The 23,665-nt window shown below is 35.0% G+C and overlaps 4 protein-coding genes across 7 annotated transcripts; 3 read left to right on the top strand and 1 right to left on the bottom strand.

The window, feature by feature from the left end:
- LOC103957766 (carbonic anhydrase 2-like) lies at positions 1–2,979 on the top strand. The gene is made up of 9 exons (XM_048580882.1): positions 1–149; positions 849–909; positions 1,022–1,159; positions 1,422–1,470; positions 1,548–1,664; positions 1,834–1,887; positions 2,003–2,088; positions 2,321–2,426; positions 2,588–2,979. Exons 2-9 carry the CDS (start codon positions 866–868, stop codon positions 2,759–2,761), a joined length of 768 nt encoding a protein of 255 aa, XP_048436839.1. The 5' UTR covers positions 1–149; positions 849–865; the 3' UTR covers positions 2,762–2,979.
- Positions 2,980–7,982: 5,003 nt separating this feature from the next.
- Positions 7,983–11,081, top strand: LOC103935570 (carbonic anhydrase 2-like). 3 transcript variants are annotated; one of them, XM_009345339.3, is made up of 9 exons: positions 8,001–8,134; positions 8,783–8,843; positions 9,237–9,377; positions 9,483–9,531; positions 9,617–9,733; positions 9,912–9,965; positions 10,079–10,164; positions 10,400–10,508; positions 10,684–11,081. In XM_009345339.3, the coding sequence occupies exons 2-9, from the start codon at positions 8,800–8,802 to the stop codon at positions 10,855–10,857; spliced, it is 774 nt and encodes a 257-aa protein (XP_009343614.1). In that variant the 5' UTR covers positions 8,001–8,134; positions 8,783–8,799; the 3' UTR covers positions 10,858–11,081. The 3 variants fall into 3 exon arrangements, with proteins under 3 accessions (XP_048436838.1, XP_009343614.1, XP_048436837.1); XM_048580880.1 differs by having other exon boundaries at positions 8,031–8,114; XM_048580881.1 differs by lacking the exon at positions 8,783–8,843 and having other exon boundaries at positions 7,983–8,134.
- Positions 9,650–13,352, bottom strand: LOC103957765 (SKP1-interacting partner 15-like). The gene is made up of 2 exons (XM_048580878.1): positions 12,154–13,352; positions 9,650–9,783 (listed from the first exon to the last, which is right to left on the bottom strand). Exon 1 carries the CDS (start codon positions 13,280–13,282, stop codon positions 12,197–12,199), a length of 1,086 nt encoding a protein of 361 aa, XP_048436835.1. The 5' UTR covers positions 13,283–13,352; the 3' UTR covers positions 9,650–9,783; positions 12,154–12,196.
- Positions 13,353–14,994: 1,642 nt separating this feature from the next.
- LOC125475674 lies at positions 14,995–16,902 on the top strand. 2 transcript variants are annotated; one of them, XR_007257029.1, is made up of 2 exons: positions 14,995–16,375; positions 16,512–16,902. XR_007257029.1 is itself a non-coding variant. In XM_048580670.1 (2 exons), the coding sequence occupies exons 1-2, from the start codon at positions 15,987–15,989 to the stop codon at positions 16,673–16,675; spliced, it is 519 nt and encodes a 172-aa protein (XP_048436627.1). In that variant the 5' UTR covers positions 14,998–15,986; the 3' UTR covers positions 16,676–16,902. The 2 variants fall into 2 exon arrangements, 1 of the variants encoding a protein (XP_048436627.1); XM_048580670.1 differs by having other exon boundaries at positions 14,998–16,375; positions 16,546–16,902.
- Positions 16,903–23,665: the final 6,763 nt, after the last annotated feature.

Here is a 23,665-nt window from a genome sequence, read left to right as displayed (position 1 = left end):
AAAGGAGCTAGTCTCGGTGTATAAATAGAAGCTCCATCCCTCGCTGCAAATATGTGCCTGCGTTTGTATTTGTTACTTGTGCATGTGTGAAGCAATTTGATCTCCTTAATTAAGATCCATTCCTAGCTTTAGAAAATATTCTCGAAAACGTACGTACGGTTTGGTTAATGAGTGTGTGTGTGTTTTCGTTTGGGTAGAATAATCATGTTCTGATTATTTCGGCTTTATATTTCAAGAGATTAATATGAATATCTACGTTTCTACTCATACTATATTATCATATTACAGTTTTGTTTTTATGAACTGGATGCACTTCTGCATTTCAAACAGGAACAACTCAAATATACAACTATATATATTATTTTTCCGGTTAATGCTTAGAGAAACAACTGAAATATACAACTATATATATATATATATATATTCAATATTTCCTTGCCAATTTTGTGTTGTCTCACTTCGCACAATGCCTTTTTTTTTTTTTTTTTTTTTTTTAAAGAAGAGATACATGCACATGCATTTTCTCTTCCTACACATCCTTTATCATTTGGCCTTTCAGTTGAATAAATTAAAAGAAGATAAAAAATAAAATAAAAACAGAAATAAATATGGGTGAGAACTGCGAAGATGGAAAAAAAATTGTTTGCCTAGTCTTGTTTTGTTTTGATTTTTGTTCGGGGTTAATTTTTGGAAGAAAAAAAATTGGTTTCTTTTCCACCGGTTAGCAGTTTGGCACTCTCTCATTTTCTTATTTACAGATTTTTTTTTTGGTGCCCTCGAGATTAAGGAGAAACACATATAATACATTTCCATGTAAACTAATAAGGTCGTGATTTTTGAATTTGCAGGAACGAAAGTAGACAAAATGGCAAGCCAATTAGCTATTCAACGCCTGAAAAATCTCCTCAGGTTTGCCTAGCTACTTGGTGACTTCATGCATGATCTTTGGTCTAACCATCCACCTTATGAAAATATCATGGGATGATGAAATTAATCATAATCTTGGTTGCCATGGTTGCAGTGAGAAGGAAGAGCTTGACAATGTGGTTGCGGCCAAAATTGAGAAGTTGATGGCTGAACTGCAAAGACCGGATGATCATTTTGACCCAGTTCAAAGGATTGTAGATGGCTTCATCAACTTCAGGATCAACAAATTCGAGTAACTTGACTATTTTCTTTATTATTTTATGAAAATAATTAACTGTTGTACATATTTGCTATATATCTAATAGATTCGAAACCATAATATCTTCTAAATTTTAAAAACCGTGTTTAAGGATGTATAATTGAGTTTATGCAAGCAATGTATGCCTTAGACCAATTTTTGGAAATTTAAAACTCATAATTTGCGGGAGAGCAAACTCAAATAATTTGTTGTACATTTTTTTCCTTTTTAATTAATTTTCTTTCTGATCTTACAGAAAATACCCAGATTACTACAACGAGCTTGCCAAAGGACAAAACCCCAAGGTACTATTTGGCTGTAACATCTTAAAATAAGTAGACCAAGAAATGTTTAATCTTTTTGTTGCTAATTTCCAATGCAGTTTCTGGTATTTGCATGCTCGGACTCCCGAGTGAGCCCCTCACATATCCTTAGTTTCCAACCTGGGGAGGCCTTCATGGTTCGCAACATTGCGAACATGGTTCCTGCATTCAATCAGGTCTATTACTCTCTACATTATATAATAGTAACGCACACCTGTATTAGAAACTATACGTGAGCAAGTGTGTCATTTTCGTGTCCAAAATAATGTTGAACTTCATTTCTGATAACTTATCACATAATAGTGATGCATCCGACTACGAAAAATAATTTTTATATCTTTACAGCTGAAATATGCAGGAGTTGGAGCAGTCATAGAATATGCTATTACAGTATTGGGGGTGAACATTCCAAATCTTTTAATTTGTTAAATTAATAACTCTTAGTTCTTTTCTCTTGATCACGTGTTACTAAAATATTTATGAATCGAATGCTAACAAGAGGAAAATTGAACAGGTAACAAATATTTTGGTAATCGGACACAGTCATTGTGGTGGGATAAAGAGGCTTATGACTCACCCTGAGGATAACTCTGTTCCCTTGTAAGTCTTTTTACACACAAAAGTTGTAGATTATGGAAAATAATTAATCATAATCGTTTACGATGCAACTTAAGACCTGTTAATTTGGATATTTGTTAGCATTTTTAGGATGGTCGAAAAGTATAGCAAAAAACCCACCGTACGTAGTCATTTAAGCAATGAACTGAGATCATTAGAACTTGCTAATGTTATATAATTTTGAATCCATTAACCATGTCATTGGAATATGCAGTGACTTCATAGACGAATGGGTCAAAATCGGTTTACCCGCCAAGGCAAAGGTTATAGCAAAGGAAGGGGACGCCGATATTGAAGAACAATGCGAGGATTGTGCAAGGGTAAGACATTTGATCTTAGATTGATGAAATATTTGAAAGGCCATTTACGCTTGATTCACTTTTTGCAAATGAAATAATTGCCAGTGACTAGCTAAGGTGCGTGCGCGCGCTTCCATAGTTATGACATTAAATCTCACTTAACATCTTCTTGAATGATGCAGGAAGCAGTAAATTTGTCACTGGTAAACCTACAAAGTTACCCTTACGTTCAAAAGGCACTCTCGGACAAAAACCTAGCACTCAGGGGTGGTTACTATGACTTTATTCATGGGGTTTTGGAGCTATGGGAGGTTGGGTCGCACATTTCACCTCCCATCATCGTACCAACACCTTAACTGCATGTTCGTTTGCTTGCAGTCGAGGTGTATATGCATGTCAACAAGGGTGATTATAAATAAAGTAGATGAACACCTGGTGGCCTTTCTTTAATTTGCTTGCGTATGTTGGGTTTTTTACCTCGATGAAAGTATGACATTGTATCTTTTGTTAAGTTGTACTGTACACTCTATGCACCTTTAAAACAAATATGGTACTAAATTAGCGATTGAATTAACTGTTTACAGTAACGTCAAATTACATAATGGGTATTATAAATATAAGAAGATAAGTCTTCAGTTATATATAAGGCGAACTTTTCTCATAATATGAACACTAATAGGTTAAGTAAATTAACATGTGAGATGTATAGAACAAAATTGAAATTTGGAATGGTGTGGCTATCATTTTTATCATCTCTATCATCACATTCATCGTCAATAAGGACCATACCTTAGGAGTTAGGACCATAGACTCTTTTGCATGGATTATAAGAAGACACGGTGACGAAAAGGATGAGCCAGATATTATATATATGTTTCTTTAAGGAAACCGACCTTCATTTTTTTCAAAAAATGAATTTTTTTTTTTAAATGAGAATTAGTTGTGGAAGTCATTCCACATCGAACTTCAACGATCTGAATTGTCTATTTTATTAATCTCAATTCATAGATCATTAATGGAAAAATTCAATTCAATCCGAAACCATTTGACCATTTAATTGTCACAATGAAATTTCAAGGTTTCTTATAACATAGTATTTTTCAATTTCCTTGAACTCAATTAGATGTCTCAAATATTTTCAATTTGGCTAATATTTTACAGGGATGATTATGAGGTGTAAATAAAAAAATAAACGATTAGGATGATTGAAGATTTTTCAGAAAAAAACGGGGATCCTTTCTTTAAAGAATACACACACACACACACTCAGCTCCTTATATAATTTTGGTTAAAAATCAACAATCAATCACAAATATAAATACATTGCAGAAATAAATTCGAGATACATATGTATATATGCTAATCATTAAATAAATTACAACTATGTATATTGATACAATTCGAATTAAACAAAACTAATATCAAACAAACAAAATAACCATCGAGGCTTGCGTACCGTAATATTCTTGAAAAAGAATTTCGCTTCTACTTTGTGCTTGTAATTCGGTGAGTTTCTACTTCATCAGGATTCAATAATCAAAATAATATTTGAGCACTAGAAAATTTGGTTTCTAGCGAATTTCTATGTGGTTCTTTCAGCAGTATGAAAATGATTTTTTTGTGTTTTGAATGAGATGCATTTGCATGTATTTATAATTTGTATATTTGTCGCATTAAAAGGGATGTGTGGCTTCATCGTTTTCTCAAACCTTCTCAGACTTCATCCGAAAGGATGAGTTTGTTGAAATCAAAACGTTAAAAAAACAAAACATGAAATTAAAATATTAATTATTTGATTTAATATTAATGCCCGAGCCCCAAGGCCCATCTTTTCATGGTTAAATATAGTTTAATTTTAGAGTAAAGTACAAAAAACTACCTTAACTATTGCGGTCATGCCAGTTTCATACCTCATCTTTTACAATTGACAATGTCATACCGCATCTTACGAATTTGTGACAATGTCATACCTCTGTCAATTTTTCTGTTAGTTTTTCTGTTAAATGCTGACGTGGCAATAGACGGTGACCACTTTCTATTAAAATATTATTAAAATATTATTAAAAACTAAAAAAAATATTTAATATTTTTTAAATATTAAAATAATAAATAAAAGTAAAATTAAAAAAAAAAAGGTAAAGTACAAAATACTACCTCAACTATTGGAGTCACGACAGTTTCATACATCATCTTTTAAAATTGACAATGTCGTACTGCATCTTACGAATTTGTGATAATGTCATACCTCCGTCAATTTTTCTGTTAAGTGCTGACGTGGCTTGATTCATGACCTACTTTCTATTAAAAAAGTATTAAAAACTAAAAAATAATTATTTAATATTTTTTAAATATTAAAATAATAATAAAAGGCCAAAAAAAAAAAAAAACAATCCAATTTGTCTTCCCCCCACACTCGCACTCAATTTCCCCACACCCACACCCACACTCTTCTCCCTCCTGCAACCCAGAAAAAAAAAAAAAAAAAAAAAAAAAAAAAAAACCCCAAATCTCGTCGGTGGGAAGATGGGTGCACAAAGAAGGTGGAGGATGGGTGCGGAAGAGGATGTGGAGAATGGATGAAAGTGGTGGATTTGGGGTTTGATGGGTTTTCAAAAAAATAATTTTTTTTTCCTTCTTCTTTTTCTTCCTTCTTCTTCCGCAAGGGAGTTGATGGTTTAAAAAAAAAAAAAAAATTCCTTCCTCCTTTTTTTCCTCTTCTTCTTCTTCTTCTTCTTCCTCCTTCTCCTTCTCCTTCTCCTTCTTCTTCTTCCGCGCGGGGTAGGGGGGTGGTGTTGATGGGTTTTCATATTTGTTTTTTTATTTTTTCTTCCTCTTCTCCTTCTTCCTCCTCCTTTTCTTCCTCTTCTTCTTTTTCCTTCTCCTTCTCCCTTCTTCTTCCGCGCTGATAGGGGGAATTTTTTTTTTTTTTCCTTCCTCCTTTTTTGTCCTCTTCTTCTTCTTCTTCTTCCTCCTCCTCCTTCTCCTCCTCCTCCTTCCCCTTCTTGTTCTTCTGCAGGGGGTTGTTGGGTTTTCAAAATTTTTTATTTTTTTTATTTTTTTGGGTTTGCAGGTGGGGGGAAGAAAATGAAGATGGGGAGAAGAGAGAGGAAGGGGGAGGGGGAGGGAAGGGACAAACTAATGGTTTTTTTTTCTCTGCTTTTATTATTATTTTAATATTTAAAAGATATTAAATAATTGTTTTTTAGTTTTTAATAGAAAGTATGTCCCGAATCAAGCCACGTCAGAACTTAACAGAAAAACTAACAGAAAAATTGACAGAGGTATGACATTGTCACAAATTTGTAAGATGCAGTATGACATTGTCAATTTTAAAAGATGAGGTATGAAACTGTCGTGACCCTAATAGTTGAGGTAGTTTTTTGTACTTTATCCTTTTTTTTTAATTTTACTTTTATTTATTATTTTAATATTTAAAAAATATTAAATATTTTTTTTTAGTTTTTAATAATATTTTATTAATTTTTTAATAGAAAGTGGTCCCCGTCTATTGCCACATCAGCATTTAACAGAAAAATTGACGGAGGTATGACATTGTCACAAATTCGTAAGACGTGGTATGACATTGTCAATTTTAAAAGATGAGGTATGAAACTGTCATGACCGCAATAGTTGAGGTAGGTTTTTGTACTTTACCCTTAATTTTATATATATAGTTAACACATCCTAAAACCCAAACTCTAAGTTCAAATCCAATTTTGCTCTCCATAATTTATCTTTCCAATTACTTTGTAAGAAGAACTAGGTGTTATAAAGCTTGAGAAATTTTTGGTTGTAAGCAATGTAGGAAAATGAGATAGAATGAGTTTTTTCACCTACAAAATACGAGATACGGCCTATGTTATAATACAACTGAAAAAAAATAAAATAAATTCCATTTCACCTAAGAAAATAAGAAAAAGCTTCAATGGGTACATGCACTTCTTGATCTTTACCCACTCGTTGATCTTTATCTATGTATAAAACAGAAGAAATATTTATTAAAATACGAGGTTTAATCAACAAAGAGAAAAGTTATTTTTTATATATATTTTTTGTCACATATTTATATAGACGGGACACTGAACCACTTCTAACCATACCGATATTTTTCTAACTTAACCAATTATTGATAGGTGTTGACTTTTATTACAAAGGGTATTGGTGTTTATTAAAAATGAAACCATACACTCATTTATTATATTTTATTTTCTTAATTTTCCGGGTAACAATTCATTCAATGTCATTGGTACTATTTTCATACTAAAAAGACTACTATAAAAAAAAAAAATTGCGTATTAAATTTATTTTTATAGCTGAAAAATTCATCAATTTCTTAAATCAACACTTTGAATACAAAAATATTATTCTTACCATATTTTTATACTACATTTGTAGCATATTTCTAATAAAGATGAAACTCACATATGTTGATGGCTCCTACTCTATTAGAAATATGATACAAACGTAGTATGAAAAAATCCAATAGGATCCTCTCCGGATCCTTTTGGCGAGGATCTTGGGGATCTGTAAATCATGTTCATTCATCTTACATCATGCGATCAATTTTTATTAGGTACCGTTTGTGTTTAATTTTAAATAAAATATTTAAAGTAATTTTTAATCACACAATATACGATAAACGAATACGATTTACAGATTCTAAAAATCTTCCAGATCCTGAAAAATTATGGTTAATACAGCGTTACTCAGAGTTACGTACTCAGTCAGCTAGCCTGCAGCCAGCTTGTGCGCTTGCGTGTAGGAGTGGAAATTATAGATGTATGATAGCCATTACGCGACACTATAAAGAAGTAGAAATGCGTTTTTTCTTGCGGGCATAATCATGAGTTTTAAGATTAAAAATTTTCCTAAGACGACTAATTACACATTTTGTCTTACTAGTAACCCTACATAATCACTAACTTCTTCGCATTGCACAAACTTTTTTTTATTAATCACTTACAACGTGCAACTTATAAGTCATATGTAACAAAGAAAACAAGAAATTGGGAAACATTCAAAATTGGATGCCGCCACCTTAAATATACATTTTACCCTGTTAAACGAATTCATAGATACAAAACAACTAGAGTAATGTTATTCATACTATGATTTTATACTACATTTCTATACCACCTTAGGTGACATCTAATGTGGACATCTATATCATTTGAAAATTTTGCAAAACCCAAAGAAATGAAGGAGAAATACTCCTCGTTTAACACAATCATCATTTAATTAGCTAGTTTTTCTTAATTATTAGTTTATTAAATAATGATCTAAATTTAAAAATTTAATTAATTCAAATAATGTGGCTGTCCACATCAAATGTCATCTAAAATGTTATAAAAATATGGTATGAATAGTATTACTCAAACGGCTAAAGATAGTATAGTGGATGGTTGCTAGGAGTTGAGAGGTCATTTTCGTTTTTTACTATGGTGTCACGAACCACGATATACATGTGGTCCAATGTTTTCGTAGTTGTCCAATCAATCAATATCAATATTTCAGAGAGTAATTAAAAAATGTCGATTAAATAGTTAGTCCAACCCAAAAATGAAATAGAAAGAAAGAAAAAGGAGTTAGTCTCGGTAACTCGGTGTATAAATAGAAGCTCCAACCCTCACTGCAAATGTGTGCCTGCGTTTTGTATTTGTTGCATGTGCATGTGTGAAGCAACTTCATCTCCTTAAGTTCCATTGCTAGGTTTGGAAAATATCTTGAACGTACGTACGGTTGTGTGTGTGTGTGTGTTTTTGTTTGGGTAGAATAAATCATGTTCTAATTATTTCGCGTATGCAAGAGATTAATATTAATTTCTATGTTTCTACTCAAACTATATTATCATGTGTAAGTGTATGAGCGTGCTTAGTACTGTAAACTCTGGCAGAATTTACATATATGGATAATTAGTTCTAATTCTTTCCTTAGTGCTCAAACCAGTTTAATTAACGTACTTCCGAGGAAAATTCTTATTTAATTGAAGATAAAAATTACTGGTTATAGAAATTTAACTCTTGCACTCGGGATTTCGAGTTTGATTCAATACAGCTTATAAAACTAAAAACCTAGTTAATGCTTAGAGGAACAACTCAAATATACAATCCTTATTAATTTGGCCTTTGAGTTGAATAAATTAAAAGAAAATAAAAAAACAAAAATAAATATAGGTGCCAAGAAGGGAAAAAAATGGTTTGCCTGGTCTTGTTTTGTTTTGAATTTTGTTCAGGGTTAATTTTGGCTTCTTTTCCACCGCTTGGGACTATCTCAGTTTCTTATTTACATTTTTTTTTTTTGTGCCGTCGAGATTAAGGAGAAACACATATAGTACATTTCAATGTAAACTATTAAGGTCGGGATTCTTGAATTTGCAGGAAAGAAAGTAGACAAAATGGCAAGCCAATTAGCTATTCAACGCCTGAAAAATCTCCTCAGGTTTGCCTACTTATTGACTTCATCCATGATCTTTGGTCTAACCATCCACTTTATGAAAATATTAGATATTGACGTTTGACAATATAACATGTAAAAGTAAAAATTTAGAATTGATCCTATTTTAGATTCCGTCTGTGAACTCAAAACCGTGCATATTTTTGTTAAATTTAAGAACCAAATTAAATTAACGAATTTTTAGTGTAGGGACTAAATATAAACTAGGGTGAAAGTTCATGGACCAATTCCAAACTTTAACATATAAACTATATATCTAACAAGAAAAAATTTAGTCTTCAATTTGTTTTTGTTAAAGGCTACAAAAGGTTGTTGGTGGCTTAAAATATATGCATGGAACGATGAAATTAATGATAATCTTGGTTGGCATGGTTGCAGTGAGAAGGAAGAGCTGGACGATGTGGCTGCTGCCAAAATTGAGAAGTTGATGGCTGAGTTGCAAAGACCTGCTAATGGTCATTTCGACCCAGTTCAAAGGATTGTAGATGGCTTCATCAACTTCAGGGTCAACAAATTCGAGTAATTTCACTATTTTCTTTATTATTATATGAAAATAATTAATTATTGTAAATATTTGCTATATATCTAATAGATTCGAAATCATAATGTCTGCTGATCTTACAGAAAATACCCAGATTACTACAAGGAGCTTGCCAATGGACAAAGCCCCAAGGTAATATTTGGCTGTAACATCTTAATTAGAATAAATAGACCAAGAAATGTTTAATTAATCTTTTTGTTGCTAATTCCCAACGCAGTTTCTGGTATTTGCATGCTCGGACTCCCGAGTGAGCCCCTCACATATCCTTAGCTTCCAGCCTGGGGAGGCCTTCATGGCTCGCAACATTGCAAACATGGTTCCTGCATTCAATCAGGTCCACTACTCTCTACATTATATAACAGTAACGCACACCTGTATCAGAAACTGTATGAGCAAGTGTGTCAGTTTCGCGTTCAAAATAATATTGAACTTTGAGAAAATAATTTCTCATAAATCACATAATAGTCATGCTTCCGACTACGAAAATAAATTTTTTTTTTATATCTTTACAGCTGAAATACGCAGGAGTTGGAGCAGTTATAGAATATGCTATTACACAACTCCAGGTAAACATTCCAAAAGTCTTTTAATTTATTGAATTAATAACTCCTAGTCCTTTTCTCTTCACTTGTTACTAAAATAGTGTGAATTGAATGCTAACAAGAAGGAAATTGAACAGGTGACAAATATTTTGGTAATTGGACACAGTCGTTGTGGTGGGATACAGAGGCTTATGAGTCACCCTGAGGATAACTCTGTTCCCTTGTAAGGCTTTTTACACACAAAAGTTGTAGATAATGGAAGATGATTAATCATAATCGTTTACGAGGATGCAATATAAGACCTGTTAATTTGGATATTTGTTAGCATTTTTAGGATGGTCAAAGAGTATATAGCAAAAAGCCCAGCCTAATCATTTTTTTAGCAATGAACTGAGATCATTAGAACTTGCTAATGGTATATAGTTTTGCATCCTTAACCATTTGACTGGAATATGCAGTGACTTCATAGATGAATGGGTCAAAATTGGTTTACCCGCCAAGGCTAAGGTTATAGCAAATGGACAAGGTGGCACCACTTTTGAGGAACAATGTGAGGATTGTGCGAGGGTAAGATATTAATTCGATCTTGGATTGTTGAAATATTTGGAAGGCCATTTACGCTCGATTCACTTTTTGCAAATGCAATAATTTTTAGTGACCAGCTGAGGTGTGTGCGTGCGCTTCCATGAGTTATGACATTAATCTCACTTAAACACCTTCTTGAATGATAATTTTTACGCAGGAAGCAGTAAATTTGTCGCTGACAAACCTACAAACTTACCCTTACGTTCAAAAGGCGCTCGCGGAGAAAAACCTAGCGCTCAGGGGTGGTTACTATGACTTTGTTCATGGGGTCTTGGAGCTATGGGACGTTGAGTCGCACATTTCACCTCCCATCATCGTACCAGCACCTTAACTGTATTTACCTTGTTGCGTGCTCGTTTGCTTGGAGTCCAAGTATTATAAATAAACCAGATGACCACCTGGTGGCACTTCTTTAATTTTATTGTGTATGTTGGGTTTCTACCACGACGAAAACATAACGTTGCTGTTTTGTTAAGTTGTGCTGTGCACTCTATGTGCCTTTAAAGCAAATATGGTAATAAATTGCAGCAATTGTGTTGCTGCCTATTTTATGTTGCTTTTTGTTGCCCTCTACATGATTTGTTTATTTCTGTTGGTGCAAAAATGGGATATAGAGTGTTTCTTTCGGTTTAAGTGTTAAGAGAAGGCTTGAGAGAGAGAGAGAGAGAATGATTGCAGGCGTGCCATTGTTGGAGGCTGCTAACAAATAGTATGTATAGTGATTTTGTAGGGTTACGCGAGATCTAAATTTCTAGTCATTCCATAATTGAAAGAGAATGGGGAGTAGATGCATAATTTGCTATTGGAATAATATATGAATTGGTTAAGTTATGGAGTAAAAGTGTTTTGTTCAAGTGCTTTAGTTAGGTTATGGAGAAACCTTTGTATGGGAAAAGTTCTTTGTCGTTATGATTTCGTTCTAGTGATATAAAATTTTAAATCCATGGTCTTCAAATTCTGAAGCACGTGAAAGTGAGAATTTAATGGTTGCAGTAGTTCCCCAGTAATTTAGGGTTCGTCCGGTAACGTTTTACAAAACGAATTTTGAAAATGTTTTGTAAAACGAAAACGGCAAATAGGATTATGCATTTTTATGATTGAAAGTGCGTCTGGTAGTTTAACCCTAGAATGACTTTTGAGAATGAAAACATTGGAAACGTATTATAATTTCATGTTTGGTAGTAATGTTTTCCAAATATTATTAAGATGGTGGCGGTGGTGGTAGAGATGGTGAATGTGACGAGAGTGGTGTTGGTAGTAATGGTGGTAGGTGGTGGCGGTGTGACAACGGATAGTTGATGGTCAGCAGTGTGACTCTGGATAAAATGGTGGTGGCAGCAAAGATGTTATATGTAGAGGCATAACTTTATCCTTAATCATAATCCATTGCACGATACTTTAAAAACAACAAAATGTATTCTTTTAGTTGTATTTTTTTCGGCTGCTCTGTATGCATCATACAAGTAGTGGGTGAGACTGAATACGTAGTGAACAAAGCAATTCCAATGCATTAGTTGGAACATAAAATTCTATTGATTTGTATTCAGAAATTCATTCAACACAAGAAATTCTACGAATTCAACGCTAATACAACAACATTGGGATTCATTAATGGATAAATACCAACCTCTACTCGGCATCAAAAGCTCTGATATCTGTGTTGAACCCCATCAAGGAAATGCAGTGAGCGTGGCCTCAAAAACGAAACCCCGGGAAAGCCCATCGCCGCTGCCAGGCACCCCATCAATCCACCGCCACTCAGCTTTCTCAGAACAACGGTCCCACAAAGCCAATCTCCCAATTCTCTTTGCCGAAAAACAGACCCTATCGCCGCCACCAAACACCTTGAACTTGCTCGACTCTTGAAAGCACTTGAACATCTCCACCGGCATTCGGCCCGCCTCGTCCCATTCCAAGCTATCCAAGTCCAGCCTCAGAATCAGAATCGTCGAACACGAAGCGTTCAGCGAGAAAGACGACTTCAACCCACCAACCATCAGCACCTTGTTCCCATTTCCGCGAACTAAACGGGGTCTTTTCAGGATGTCGAAGACGTCCCCCCACTCGTGCTTTTCGAGCCGAGTCCAAGTCTGCGAGGTCTTGAGCTTCGAAATTGTGCAGTGGAACAGCTTCCATTCACTCCTCCACGGCGAACCCACATCGCAGAGGGCATAAACCGAGTCGAACACCAAGATTGGGCTTCTGGGTTTTGACGGGAGGTTCGATGAGAACTTGAGCCACTGGTTAGAACCGGAGAAGTAGAGCGCGGCGAGCTCGGTGAGGACCATGACTCGAGTTTGGGAGTCAACGAGGACCGAGCCGTGGCGCGACCAGGCCGAGCCGAGCTGAGGGAGGACCCGGAACTGACGAGTCAGAGGGTTGCAGACGACGAGGGACTTGGTTGACTCGGGCGGGTCGGGCGAGTCGCCCCAGAGGTAGACGAGGCCGAGAGAGGAGGCGACGGGGTGTGGTGAGCGGAAGGGGAGGAAATCGAGGGCGAATCTGAGCCATTGGTTGAGGTCGGGGTCGAAGACGTGGAGGCAGGATGAGGAGGACACGTGGCGCTGGTGGTGGTGGTGGGGAGGGCGGAGGGCGAGGAGGTTGAGGGGCGGAGATTGGTTGGAGATGATGTGGACAAAGGAGGGTGAGGTGAGGAGTTGGTTGAAGAACTTGGAGAGTGAGCGGCAGATCATGATCTGCCGGAGGGGAAGGCTCGAGAAGATCTGGTGGAGCGTGTCCTGCGGGAGAGCGTCCATGGTTTCCGCGGTGGGCCGGCGGAGTACTGTAACCAGAAGAAATGCACAGATTGAAGAGTGAAAACAGAGAGACGCAGTTGATTCAAAGGATGGACTGGGCCTGCGTGGGAGACAGACGCACGTATTGGTTGTCGTAATAAGAGACTTGCTAGTGTTTGGTGCTTCAGCAAACACGGTGAACTGTCAATTTAGTACTTAAATTATTATCTGAATGAAAATTAGTTTTTTAAATTATTTTTTTAGAATAATTAGTTCCTTAATTATAAAAATATGTTAATTACATCTCTAATATTAGATTCGAAGTTACTATTTTTAATTTTTCATCAATTTAAGTCACGTTACTTGCCTATGATACATATTGAAATGTGGATTGGTAATTTTTTATCAAGAAATAGTGTATGAAGTTTGTAGTATCCCACATCGCCCGTGAGGGCGTGGTCTTTGGGCCTTATATATCCATTGCCTGCATGTACCTTTCAGTGAGGCCTTTTGGAGCTGCGGCTTGCAAAGACAAAACCGTGCGGTAGCCCTCTGCTGCGACCTAGTCCAGAGGGGGAATGCCAAAGCGGACAATATCACTGCGAGGGAGGGCAGGGATGTGACAATTTGGTATCAGAGCCAGACTCACGGTCGTGGTGTGCCGACGAGGACGTCGGACTCCCTAAGGGGGGTGGATTGTAGTATCCCACATCGCCCGTGAGGGCGTGGTCTTTGGGCCTTATATATCCATTGCCTGCATGTACCTTTCAGTGAGGCCTTTTGGAGCTGCGGCTTGCAAAGACAAAACCGTGCGGTAGCCCTCTGCTGCGACCTAGTCCAGAGGGGGAATGCCAAAGCGGACAATATCACTGCGAGGGAGGGCAGGGATGTGACAAAGTTAATTTTGGAGATTAAACTAGACATTAGATTTGCAACCTATATAAAATGTTAAGGGTTTATAGGTGTAATAAGGATGATAATACATTCTAAGGTGTGTCAAGTGACTTAAATTGACGAATTTGATAAAATAGCTTTGAATTTAATAGTAGGGATGAAATTAGCAATTTTTAATGAATTTAGGAACTTACTTTACCCAAAAAAATAATTCAGAGCCTAATTTCCACTAAGATGATACTTCAAGAACTAAATTGACACTTCACTCGACACAAAAATAACAAACATGTTATTCTTACCACGTAGTTGTACCATCATTTGTACTATTTCTCTAAATAGAGAATGGGACTATATGCGTTGGCGGATTTTATTTCTATTAGATAGATAATACAAATAATGGTACAACTAAGTGGTATGTGTAGTGTTACTCCAAAAATAATTAAATAAATAAAAGAAACTGATTTTCAAGCATTATTTTTAATCACTTGCACACATCTTAAATTTGTTTGATTTATTCGATCTAATGGTCTGGTGTGAAAATTACTTTCCTAGATAAACACTCGGCAACAGGTGAATTGTCATGATGAAAAAGGCTTTCGTTCTTCAAATCATTATGTTTTACGTTCGAACTTTATATTTTGAGAAGGCAAAGGATTAATTACATAGCACCTAGGGCAACCTGTACAAAAATTATCAAAATATAAGGCATTTCTCACACCAATCTAAACACTATTGAACCAAATACTTTCAGAAGGGAGGGAGTTGCTAAAATTAGCTAAAGCATCCACTACAAAATTAGAGGTTCGAACTTGCATATTTTAATTAGTAAAGTTTGGAGCAGTAGTAGACATTTAGTAATATGGTCTAATAGCATTCTTTTTCACTTATAATTAATAAGTCTTAGGTTCAAATCTTGGAAACGAAGAGTTCGCAACCAATTTATACTCGCACCGCCATAATGTAAATATATCGTTGTATCAAATAAAAAAGTTTAGAGTAATAATATTTGAGTTAAATTGTAGCATTAGTCAGTTTGATTTTCGTTCCTGAACTCTAATAATAGTTGCTAATGTTCTCGATTTATGTCATGTATTGCACTTATGATATTTCTGTTGACTGTAAGTTGAGGTATAAAGTAAGAATTTTATCAAAACAAATGAGAAAATTTTTAAATAAGAATTGTTTTTCATATGGAAAAAAAAAAAAAAAAAAAGTCAATTCAACTATAAACAATAAGACTTTATGTATATATAAAAAATAAAAAATAAAAAAATAAAAAAAAGGCATCTATATAGTTCAACAAAAAAGCTTAAGGTCAATACATAAAAAGCCCAAACCCATTTTTCAAAATTTTCATTAATTTAAAAAATACCTTTACTTAATCAAAACTAACAGCATAAACATGATGTTTGAAAAATTAAATTATATTAGATAAAGAAACAAATTTTTAATTAAAAAAAATGTAAAGAATTTAGGAGGGCATGTGTAAAAATTTTAATCATATTAGATTTTTGATTTTGTCTCATTTTTTTTATGAAAAAAAATGTGTATGCAGAATGTGTCTGCAAAAATACCAAACAAAACCAACTTGTCTCATTTTAAATAATTTTTAGAATCGTATTTTATTTAAGGGTAAATCTTAGTTTACTACCATCAAGTTTCGTGGTTTTCAACATTTGGTACATAAAGTTTTTTTCGTCCCAGAGTCATACTTAAAGTGTTAATTTTCGGACAATCTCATACATCTGTTTGGCTGTTAAGTCCCCCGTTAACAAATGGTGTGGGGCGCCATATGGACAATGACTAGGTGCTATGTGCCATTAAAGGGTCAATGTGGAAATTCAAAATTCAAAAAAAAAAAAAAAAACCCACCCATCTTCTACATGCCCCCAACCCTCTCCCTCCCTTCTTTCCTCTACAACCCGTACCCTCCCTTCTCCCTTCTCTCCTTTACAACCCTCATCTCACCGCCGCAGTGGTGGTGACCAATTTGCAGAACAAGTCGAAAATGTGCTTTATGGCGATCCAGCTCCGCCTCCCCTCCAGCCGCCCACAGGGGATTCTAAACATTGGGCTCGGCCTCCTAGATAGCACAATGCGGAGCATGCCTGCTCTACATCGAGCTCAACTCCTCCACCATCGGGTACTAGGATCTGATGGAGGGAAAAACCAACAACCACCAAAAATCGGACATGGCTGCTTCTTCGAGTTCATCTGCAGGTATTGTACTTCTCTATACATTGGTTTATGAGCTATGATTTGTGTTTTGATCACAGTAATTCATATTACTTGTTCTTGGTTTTATGTTTATGCTAATATTAATGAGCTCTTTTTTGGAACATGCACTCCTGGTTAGTTTGACAGTATGCCTACATCAACTTTGTCTTTAGGGATTATACATCTGTATCTTGTGTTACCAAGTGCTTTGGTTCTTTACTAGCTGAATATGCCTACAAAGACATTTATTGGGCAATCGTGTTGTGTGCATGCGTAAAGATTGCCTGCTCTACTGGGCATTGATTTGGGGCACAATGATCAAGGAAACAACACTCTTTGGCTTTCTGATTTGGACGCAACTAAATTTCTAAAATCTCAACAATATTCGCAAATTCGTAGGAAATAATCATTTTGTGTTGTCTGCACTAAAATAGCATCTCTTAGAAAAATTGGAATCACGGACTGTAAAATTATCTATAAACTGGACATCCAGATCTTTCCAAGCATATAAGGCTCAATATTTGGTTCATCTCGAGGAATTACAGTTTAATTATTCAAACTTCACTGATCTGCACAACAAATCTTTGATTTGGTAATGTCTGCACTAAAATGGTAATAACATCTCCTAGAAAAATCGGAATCATGAACCGTAAAATTCTCCGTAAACTAGACATCTAGATCTTTCCAAATGTATAAGGCTCAATATTTGGTTTGTCTCAAGGAATTACAATTTAATATTCTAACTTTAATGACCTACACAACAAATGTTTGATTTTGGGGTTTTATTTTTCAAATAGGAGTAAAGTCAAATTTACATATTAAATTGAGTTCATGAGGGTATTTTAGTTTGTAAATTTGGATTTAAAAAAATATTGAGTCTTGAATTAAAATTAGTATGGGTGTAGAGAGTAAGTTGGATGTAGTTAGAGATTGTATGAGTTCAAATAAAATTTTCCTAAAATAAAACCAAGTATATAATTAAGTGTATGTAACATATTTAGGCAAGTTTCAGATTGAACCAAAATATTCAAATACATTCTTTTTTTTCAATATTTTTGAATATTTAAATTTACACACCCCAACTTGGAATGTCCATCTGGACTCTAAATTGAGCTATGCTGGCCAATATCCGGAAGGTGACGAAGCTATAAAGTGTAACATCTCACATCGCCCAGGGGAGTGGATCCTGTAAGCTTTATATGTATATTCCCATCAGCACGAGACCTTTTGGGAGCTCACTGGCTTCGGGTTCCATGGGAACTCCGAAGTTAAGCGAGTAGCGTGCGAGAGCACTCCCATGATGGGTGACCCTACTGGGAAGTTCTCGTGTGAGTTCCCAGAACAAAATTGTGAGGGCGTGGTCGAGGCCTAAAGCGTACAATATCATGCTATGGTGGAGTCGAGCCCTGGATGTGGTGGGGGCCCGGGGCACGATATGATATAAAGTGTGGTGAGGTGGAAAATATGAATGAATTTAAGCTTAAAAGTGCCTAAATGCAAGAGTGCGCATGTGAGCAGGAATGAACTCATTTCACACGTGATGTCAGAGTATAAGTAAAATATAGTAAAGGTAGAATGAGATTTATACCATCGAAGGTAATCACCTATACCAAGATTTGTCAAGAATTCTCGTCGACACGAAAGCTCAGCTACTAAAACCTGAAAGGGCGAAAAACAAGGGCGAGTAAGCCTCAAAATAAAGCTTTGTAAAACCTTTTCGAAAATGTAATAACCTCTCGCCGTAAAATAAGTATAGTTTCCAAATATAACATACTATGTATAGTACGAAAATACTGATCGTAAACCGTAATATCCTGAGAATGCACTACTTCACAATATTTGGTAAATAAACACATCACATCGAGTGCTCATCGACGTATGCTGACACACAAGTTCATGTAGAGGTATTTTGACACGAATATGATTGGGTGTAATAATGATTTACGGTCTAGTACTACAATCACTTGTAATAATGATTTACTATATTTCACACAAGTTCATGTCATCGGGTCGAACCTGCCTCGCGGGCATTGAAGATCCTTGTGATGCGTTTCACCTAGAAACGAAACCATTTACGTAAAAATATAACGAACTAATGTAAATTCGCGTATTCATACATAGTACGGCTAATAAAAGAACTATTTTAAAACGATCAAATTTCGAAAAACGGAGGACGGATTCGAATTCTACACGTTGAGAAACCTTAGGCGGGACCTTTGATTCCTCCATGTGTTGCATAGACATCCACGTGTCACACAAGGTGGATGCATAGGTAGCCACGTGTTGCCACAAGGTGGATGCATAGGTAGCCACGCGCCGCACGCGCCGACCATCCTTATACATCCACGTGCCCCAACCACCCTCATGCATCCACATGCCCCCAAGTACGCTTGTACTTGCCTTCCTTGTGAGTTCCTGCAGTTTTGCAAGTTTTTTCTCCGACTTTCAGAGCTCATTTTGAGCTCGATTCTCAACTGAATTCAATGGTTCAAAAGCCAAAATGCAAGGAACAGGTCTATACCAAAATCAAGGATTGACAAAGGCCGGAGATGGCAGGAAAAAGCGTTTACAAGTGGCTTAATGGCCACGGTTTTCCTCACCAATTTTTTGGGAAATCTTCCCTGGTTGAAACTGCACTAGACATCATCAAATTGCATAAATAATCCATAAATCAAACTAATATAACCATAAAGAACAAATTAGAGAGTTCTTATCTTCACCTTAGTCGAAAAAATTGAAAACCTCGCCAAAGAACATAGTGAACAATGCAGCGACCACTAGCAGTGCATGTTCATGGCTGGGTTGAGTTGGCAGTATGAGATCCTAGTTTCTGGACTGGAAAACTCGTAAATCTTATCAGGGTAACAAGATTAGCAGCGATGATGGTGTTGCCATTGCACCCATTCGGTGTTTGCCGAGAGAAAAAAAATGGAGAGTGAGAGATGAGAGATTTTTAGAGAGAGAGTGGGTGGTAGTAAGGAGACATGGATCCTCTTTGGATCCAATTGTCCTAATCCTAGGGATCAATGAATCTGGATCATTAAAATTTAATTCAACGGCTACAAACAGGAACTCATTCTAAAAGTTATAATAATTTTAACTATTAGATCAAATTTCAATGATCCAGATTTATTGATTTCTAAGATTAGGACAATTGAATCCGAAGAGGATCCATGTCTGTAGTAAGGTGGCAGAAGAAGAGATGGAGTGACAAGGGAAAAAGAGAGATTGAAACGAGAGAGAGACCAAGAATTGTGGCGAAGATGGGACATGGGGACAAGGAAGAAGTGGGGTGGGTCCCACAAGACACAAAATTCCACCAGAAAAATATAAAATAATAAGGAAAAAAAATCCAGAATAGTGCATTTGCTAAAATGTCTTCTGATTTCTTAATTTCGTAAAATCTTTATTGTAATTTTAAATTCCGTTCTACTTGTGCATACACATTCGTAGTAACGAGTACTACACGAATATAGTAAAATAATAATTTATACGCGTCACGAAATGACGGTCAACAAAAGTCAACAATCTAACCTCTAAGAGCATTTTGACCAATTCACACATTTAAAATTAATAAAATCGTAAAATTAAGAACGGATTGTTACATTGTATTCCTGTCTTATCCAATTTTTTTTAATTTTTCAGATTTCAAAACTTCGTGGATTCATATTTAAATTCGATAGAATATTTGATAACTTTTTGGTTCGAATAGAATTTTCCCATGCAAGTTCCACCCTTTATTACGCCCTAGGTGTTTTCGTTTGTAATCTCTTTCCCGTACCAAATAAAGTTTTTTTTATTAACATTTTCTTAAACAAAACACTTGCCTCACACTCTCGTTACATGAAAATAGATATGTGTAATGCTTCTAGTAACCAGATATGTTAATTAAGGTAAAAAAAACAAAAACAAAAACATGATAATACTAAACAAAATGCAAGTCCAGTTAATCGAACAAATAAAAATACAATTGTGCACACTAGTTCGTCAGCTTATCAGAATTCATCCCAGATAAGCTTATAGTTGTGGAGCTACATCATAATCATGGCATGAATTTATTTATTTATTTTTGTGATCGCATGTAAACAACAGTTCATAGCCCACATTTTTTCGACGTGACTCACACAAAATTGTTTCTAAAACGCAAAATACATTCTTCTATATCGAGCTACCATGTTGACCTACCATGCACCGCATAGAAGAAATGAGAATTAATGGACAACCCATCACCCCAATGTTTACGTTACTCAAGCTGACATTCTCGCTTCTGCTTCTTTCATAACATATTGCCCCACAACTTTAATCTATCCACTCCTCATCATTCAATATATTGAAAAAACAAAAAAAACAAAATGGTTTTGTAAGATGATTATTGCATCTTGACTTTGCTTTGAGAATGAATTTGTGGTCTCTTAGTTTTATTATGAGAATGTTGATTCTTGCATCCTAAATTTAGGTTGTATTCTCTTGTTGATTTTAAAAATAAAAAATTATGTACTAATGTTGGCCTTAAATATGATTGATCATTGACTTGGATACCTTGTGGGTTAGTCTTCGTGGAATTTTTATCAAGTTTAAAGTTTGGCTCATGATTGTATGACGGATATGCATGGCTATGTTGATGCTCTTATGAATCATGTTCCTTTTTGTAGGTGGTTTTAAACTTCATGGAGGTATGTGTGGATGAACTTTTTAAGTTATAATGTTGGTTTGTTTTAAAGTTTGGCCAAGTACGATTGTTTAAGGTGTCAGGTTGAGACAAAGTTTGTCTGAATTGACTCTTCACTAAGTATGTTGAACTGTTTACTTGTAGTAATACTTTAGATGATCAACATTACATGAATGATCATGTGTTGTCTTTAAGTATGTATGTGCCTGGGCGATATATGTCAATGATCTCGTATGGTCTGTCCCAATTCATGTCAAATGTACTCACAATTGAGTCTTCTTTATTTGATATTTTCTTCTTCAACACCCAGTCTCATAGTTTTAAAGAGCAGACGTTGACTCTAGAATCGTAGTAGTTTAAGACGCCCTGATAAGCAACGTTCCTTAAGTCAACCTGGTCCTATGCTCTTCAAAGAGGTTTAACATGAATGTGTGGGATCGTAGCACAATGTTGGCACTTCTCACAAGTGCATAATAATAATTATTATTATTTTTTTTTGTGTAACTTCGTGGAGAGTTGAACAGTAGTATCCTTATTGGAACAAAACCTTTTGCAAATCTTTTTCGGAACAAACTCTCCTTCTAATGGGGCGATGCATACCCCGTTTGTAGTAATGATTGGTTAGCAGGTAGATAAAGATTTGTCCGAAGTCGTTTGGCTTGGCGTTTTGTTAGCCAAAAGAATGTCGAAGCAATGAAGTTGTAGAGTTGAGTGATTTAGCCACCAATATATTCGAAATTACAAACTTCCGTAGTTTTGGTACATGGTTGAGATGTCACACATTTAGTAATATTAAATAAAAGTTTGTAAGTTTAAGTGTTATAATATGAGTGGACGATATAGTTGAGATGTTAATCTTTTAGAAATATTAAATAAAAAAAGAAAATACATTTGTTATAATTTTGAATGAAATAATAACACGTGATAAATTTTCAGATGCATCAAAATTTTACTCTACAATAATCACACAATCAACAATTTTAGAGATATTAATTAATATATTTGTTGGCATATTAAAAAGACCTTCAAAAATATAACTTTCACTGTATCTCGTTTTACCCTATAAAGCTTCTTAAAAATTTTGCTTCATCGGCAATTAGCAGCAACCAGAGCAACTGAGCTCCAAGCGCCCTCCCTGTCTCGTTTTTGTATTGCATGTGCATTACTTAATAGGAAGCTTTTAAGGAATGATATCCTTTTTTTTTTGAAAATTTTAACGAAAAACTCTCGGTACTGTTCATTTTAACGAAAAACCACATTTTTACACTAAAAAATCAATCATGGTACTATTCACTTTACCTTTTATTTTGTCCTTATCGTTAAAACTCAAAGTTTTCAAACCATTTTCATTAGTTTTTTTTTTTAATAAATAAAAATGAGGATTAGTTGTGGGGTTCACACTACATCGAACTTTAATGATCCAAACCATTTATTTTTTTAAATTGTACCTCATAGATCATCATTGCAAAATATTAGTCAAATCGGAAATATTCAAGATATCTAATTGGGTTCAAAAGAAATAAACAAATACTTTGTTAGACAAGAAACAATGAAAATTGATCTTGATAATTAAATAGACAAATGATTTCAGATTGAATTAAATTTTTGTAAGGATGATCTATGAATCGAGAATTACAAAATAGATAGTTCGGATTGTTGAAATTCGATGTAGAGTAGGTCCCACATCTAATCCTTTTTTTTTTTTTTTTTTTTTCAAAAAATAGATCCCTTTGTATAAAGAGCCTGTTACTTAATAATATTGTATGTACTGATGTATAGGAGGTTGATATTGTTGCCAGAAATAAGAACAAAAAGACCAAGGGCTCTACACCCAATCTGATGATATTTGCCTCAAGCTTCTCGTCGAGGTATTTGTACATTGATATCTTTGTATATGTCCGCATACTGTATATGTACACCTCGAGTATCTATAGCAAAATTCAAATTTTATTTTATTTATTTTTATTCCACTTCGTTGAAGTATTATTATGTTTGAAAATATTGGGGGTTAGTCGTAGATAGATTTGGAAATAATAAACTTCCATAGAGTAGGGTGATGTAGCTACCTCAAGCAGATCGACGTGGATATTTGATTCATTCACTGCTTAAGTCAGACGAGCTACGGAGAGCTCCCCATTGGTTATAGAGTTTTTTTTTTTTTTTTTTTTAGGAGAACAACAAGTACCACGGTTATTTACATCTTTTAAGGGTCAAGAAGTCTCAAATAAGTATTTTATTCTCCCTTGACCACAAGTCTGGTGTCCACACCAGCAACGGGTTTCGGACCTGAGACCTTTAGTTTTTTGTTTAAAGGAAGTCTCGTAATCCATCCTTAACCACTGGATCATCAGCTAGCGGCATGTTGCCATGTACAATGACATTTATGATTATATTTACTCAATTCTTTTATGCTCATGTAATGTTAATATTTTTATGATTTCTATTTACTCAATGCTTTTATGTAATTTAATGTCAATATTCTTAATGATAATTATCTTTGTGCTTATACTTGTTGTTATACTGAGAATATAAATAAAAGCACACTATTACGTTAAAACACACAATTACATAAATTAAATCATACCCGACTTAAAAAAAAAAAAAATAGAGGAATATAAGAACAA

Source organism: the organism of the source record quoted next, unplaced genomic scaffold (genome assembly GCF_019419815.1).
Source record: "Pyrus x bretschneideri cultivar Hongxiangsu unplaced genomic scaffold, Pyrus_bretschneideri_v1 Contig16, whole genome shotgun sequence".
NCBI classification, from domain to species: Eukaryota; Viridiplantae; Streptophyta; class Magnoliopsida; order Rosales; family Rosaceae; genus Pyrus; species Pyrus x bretschneideri.
Note: the sequence above shows the minus strand (reverse complement) of the source record. Positions and strands in the feature narration are given on the sequence as shown.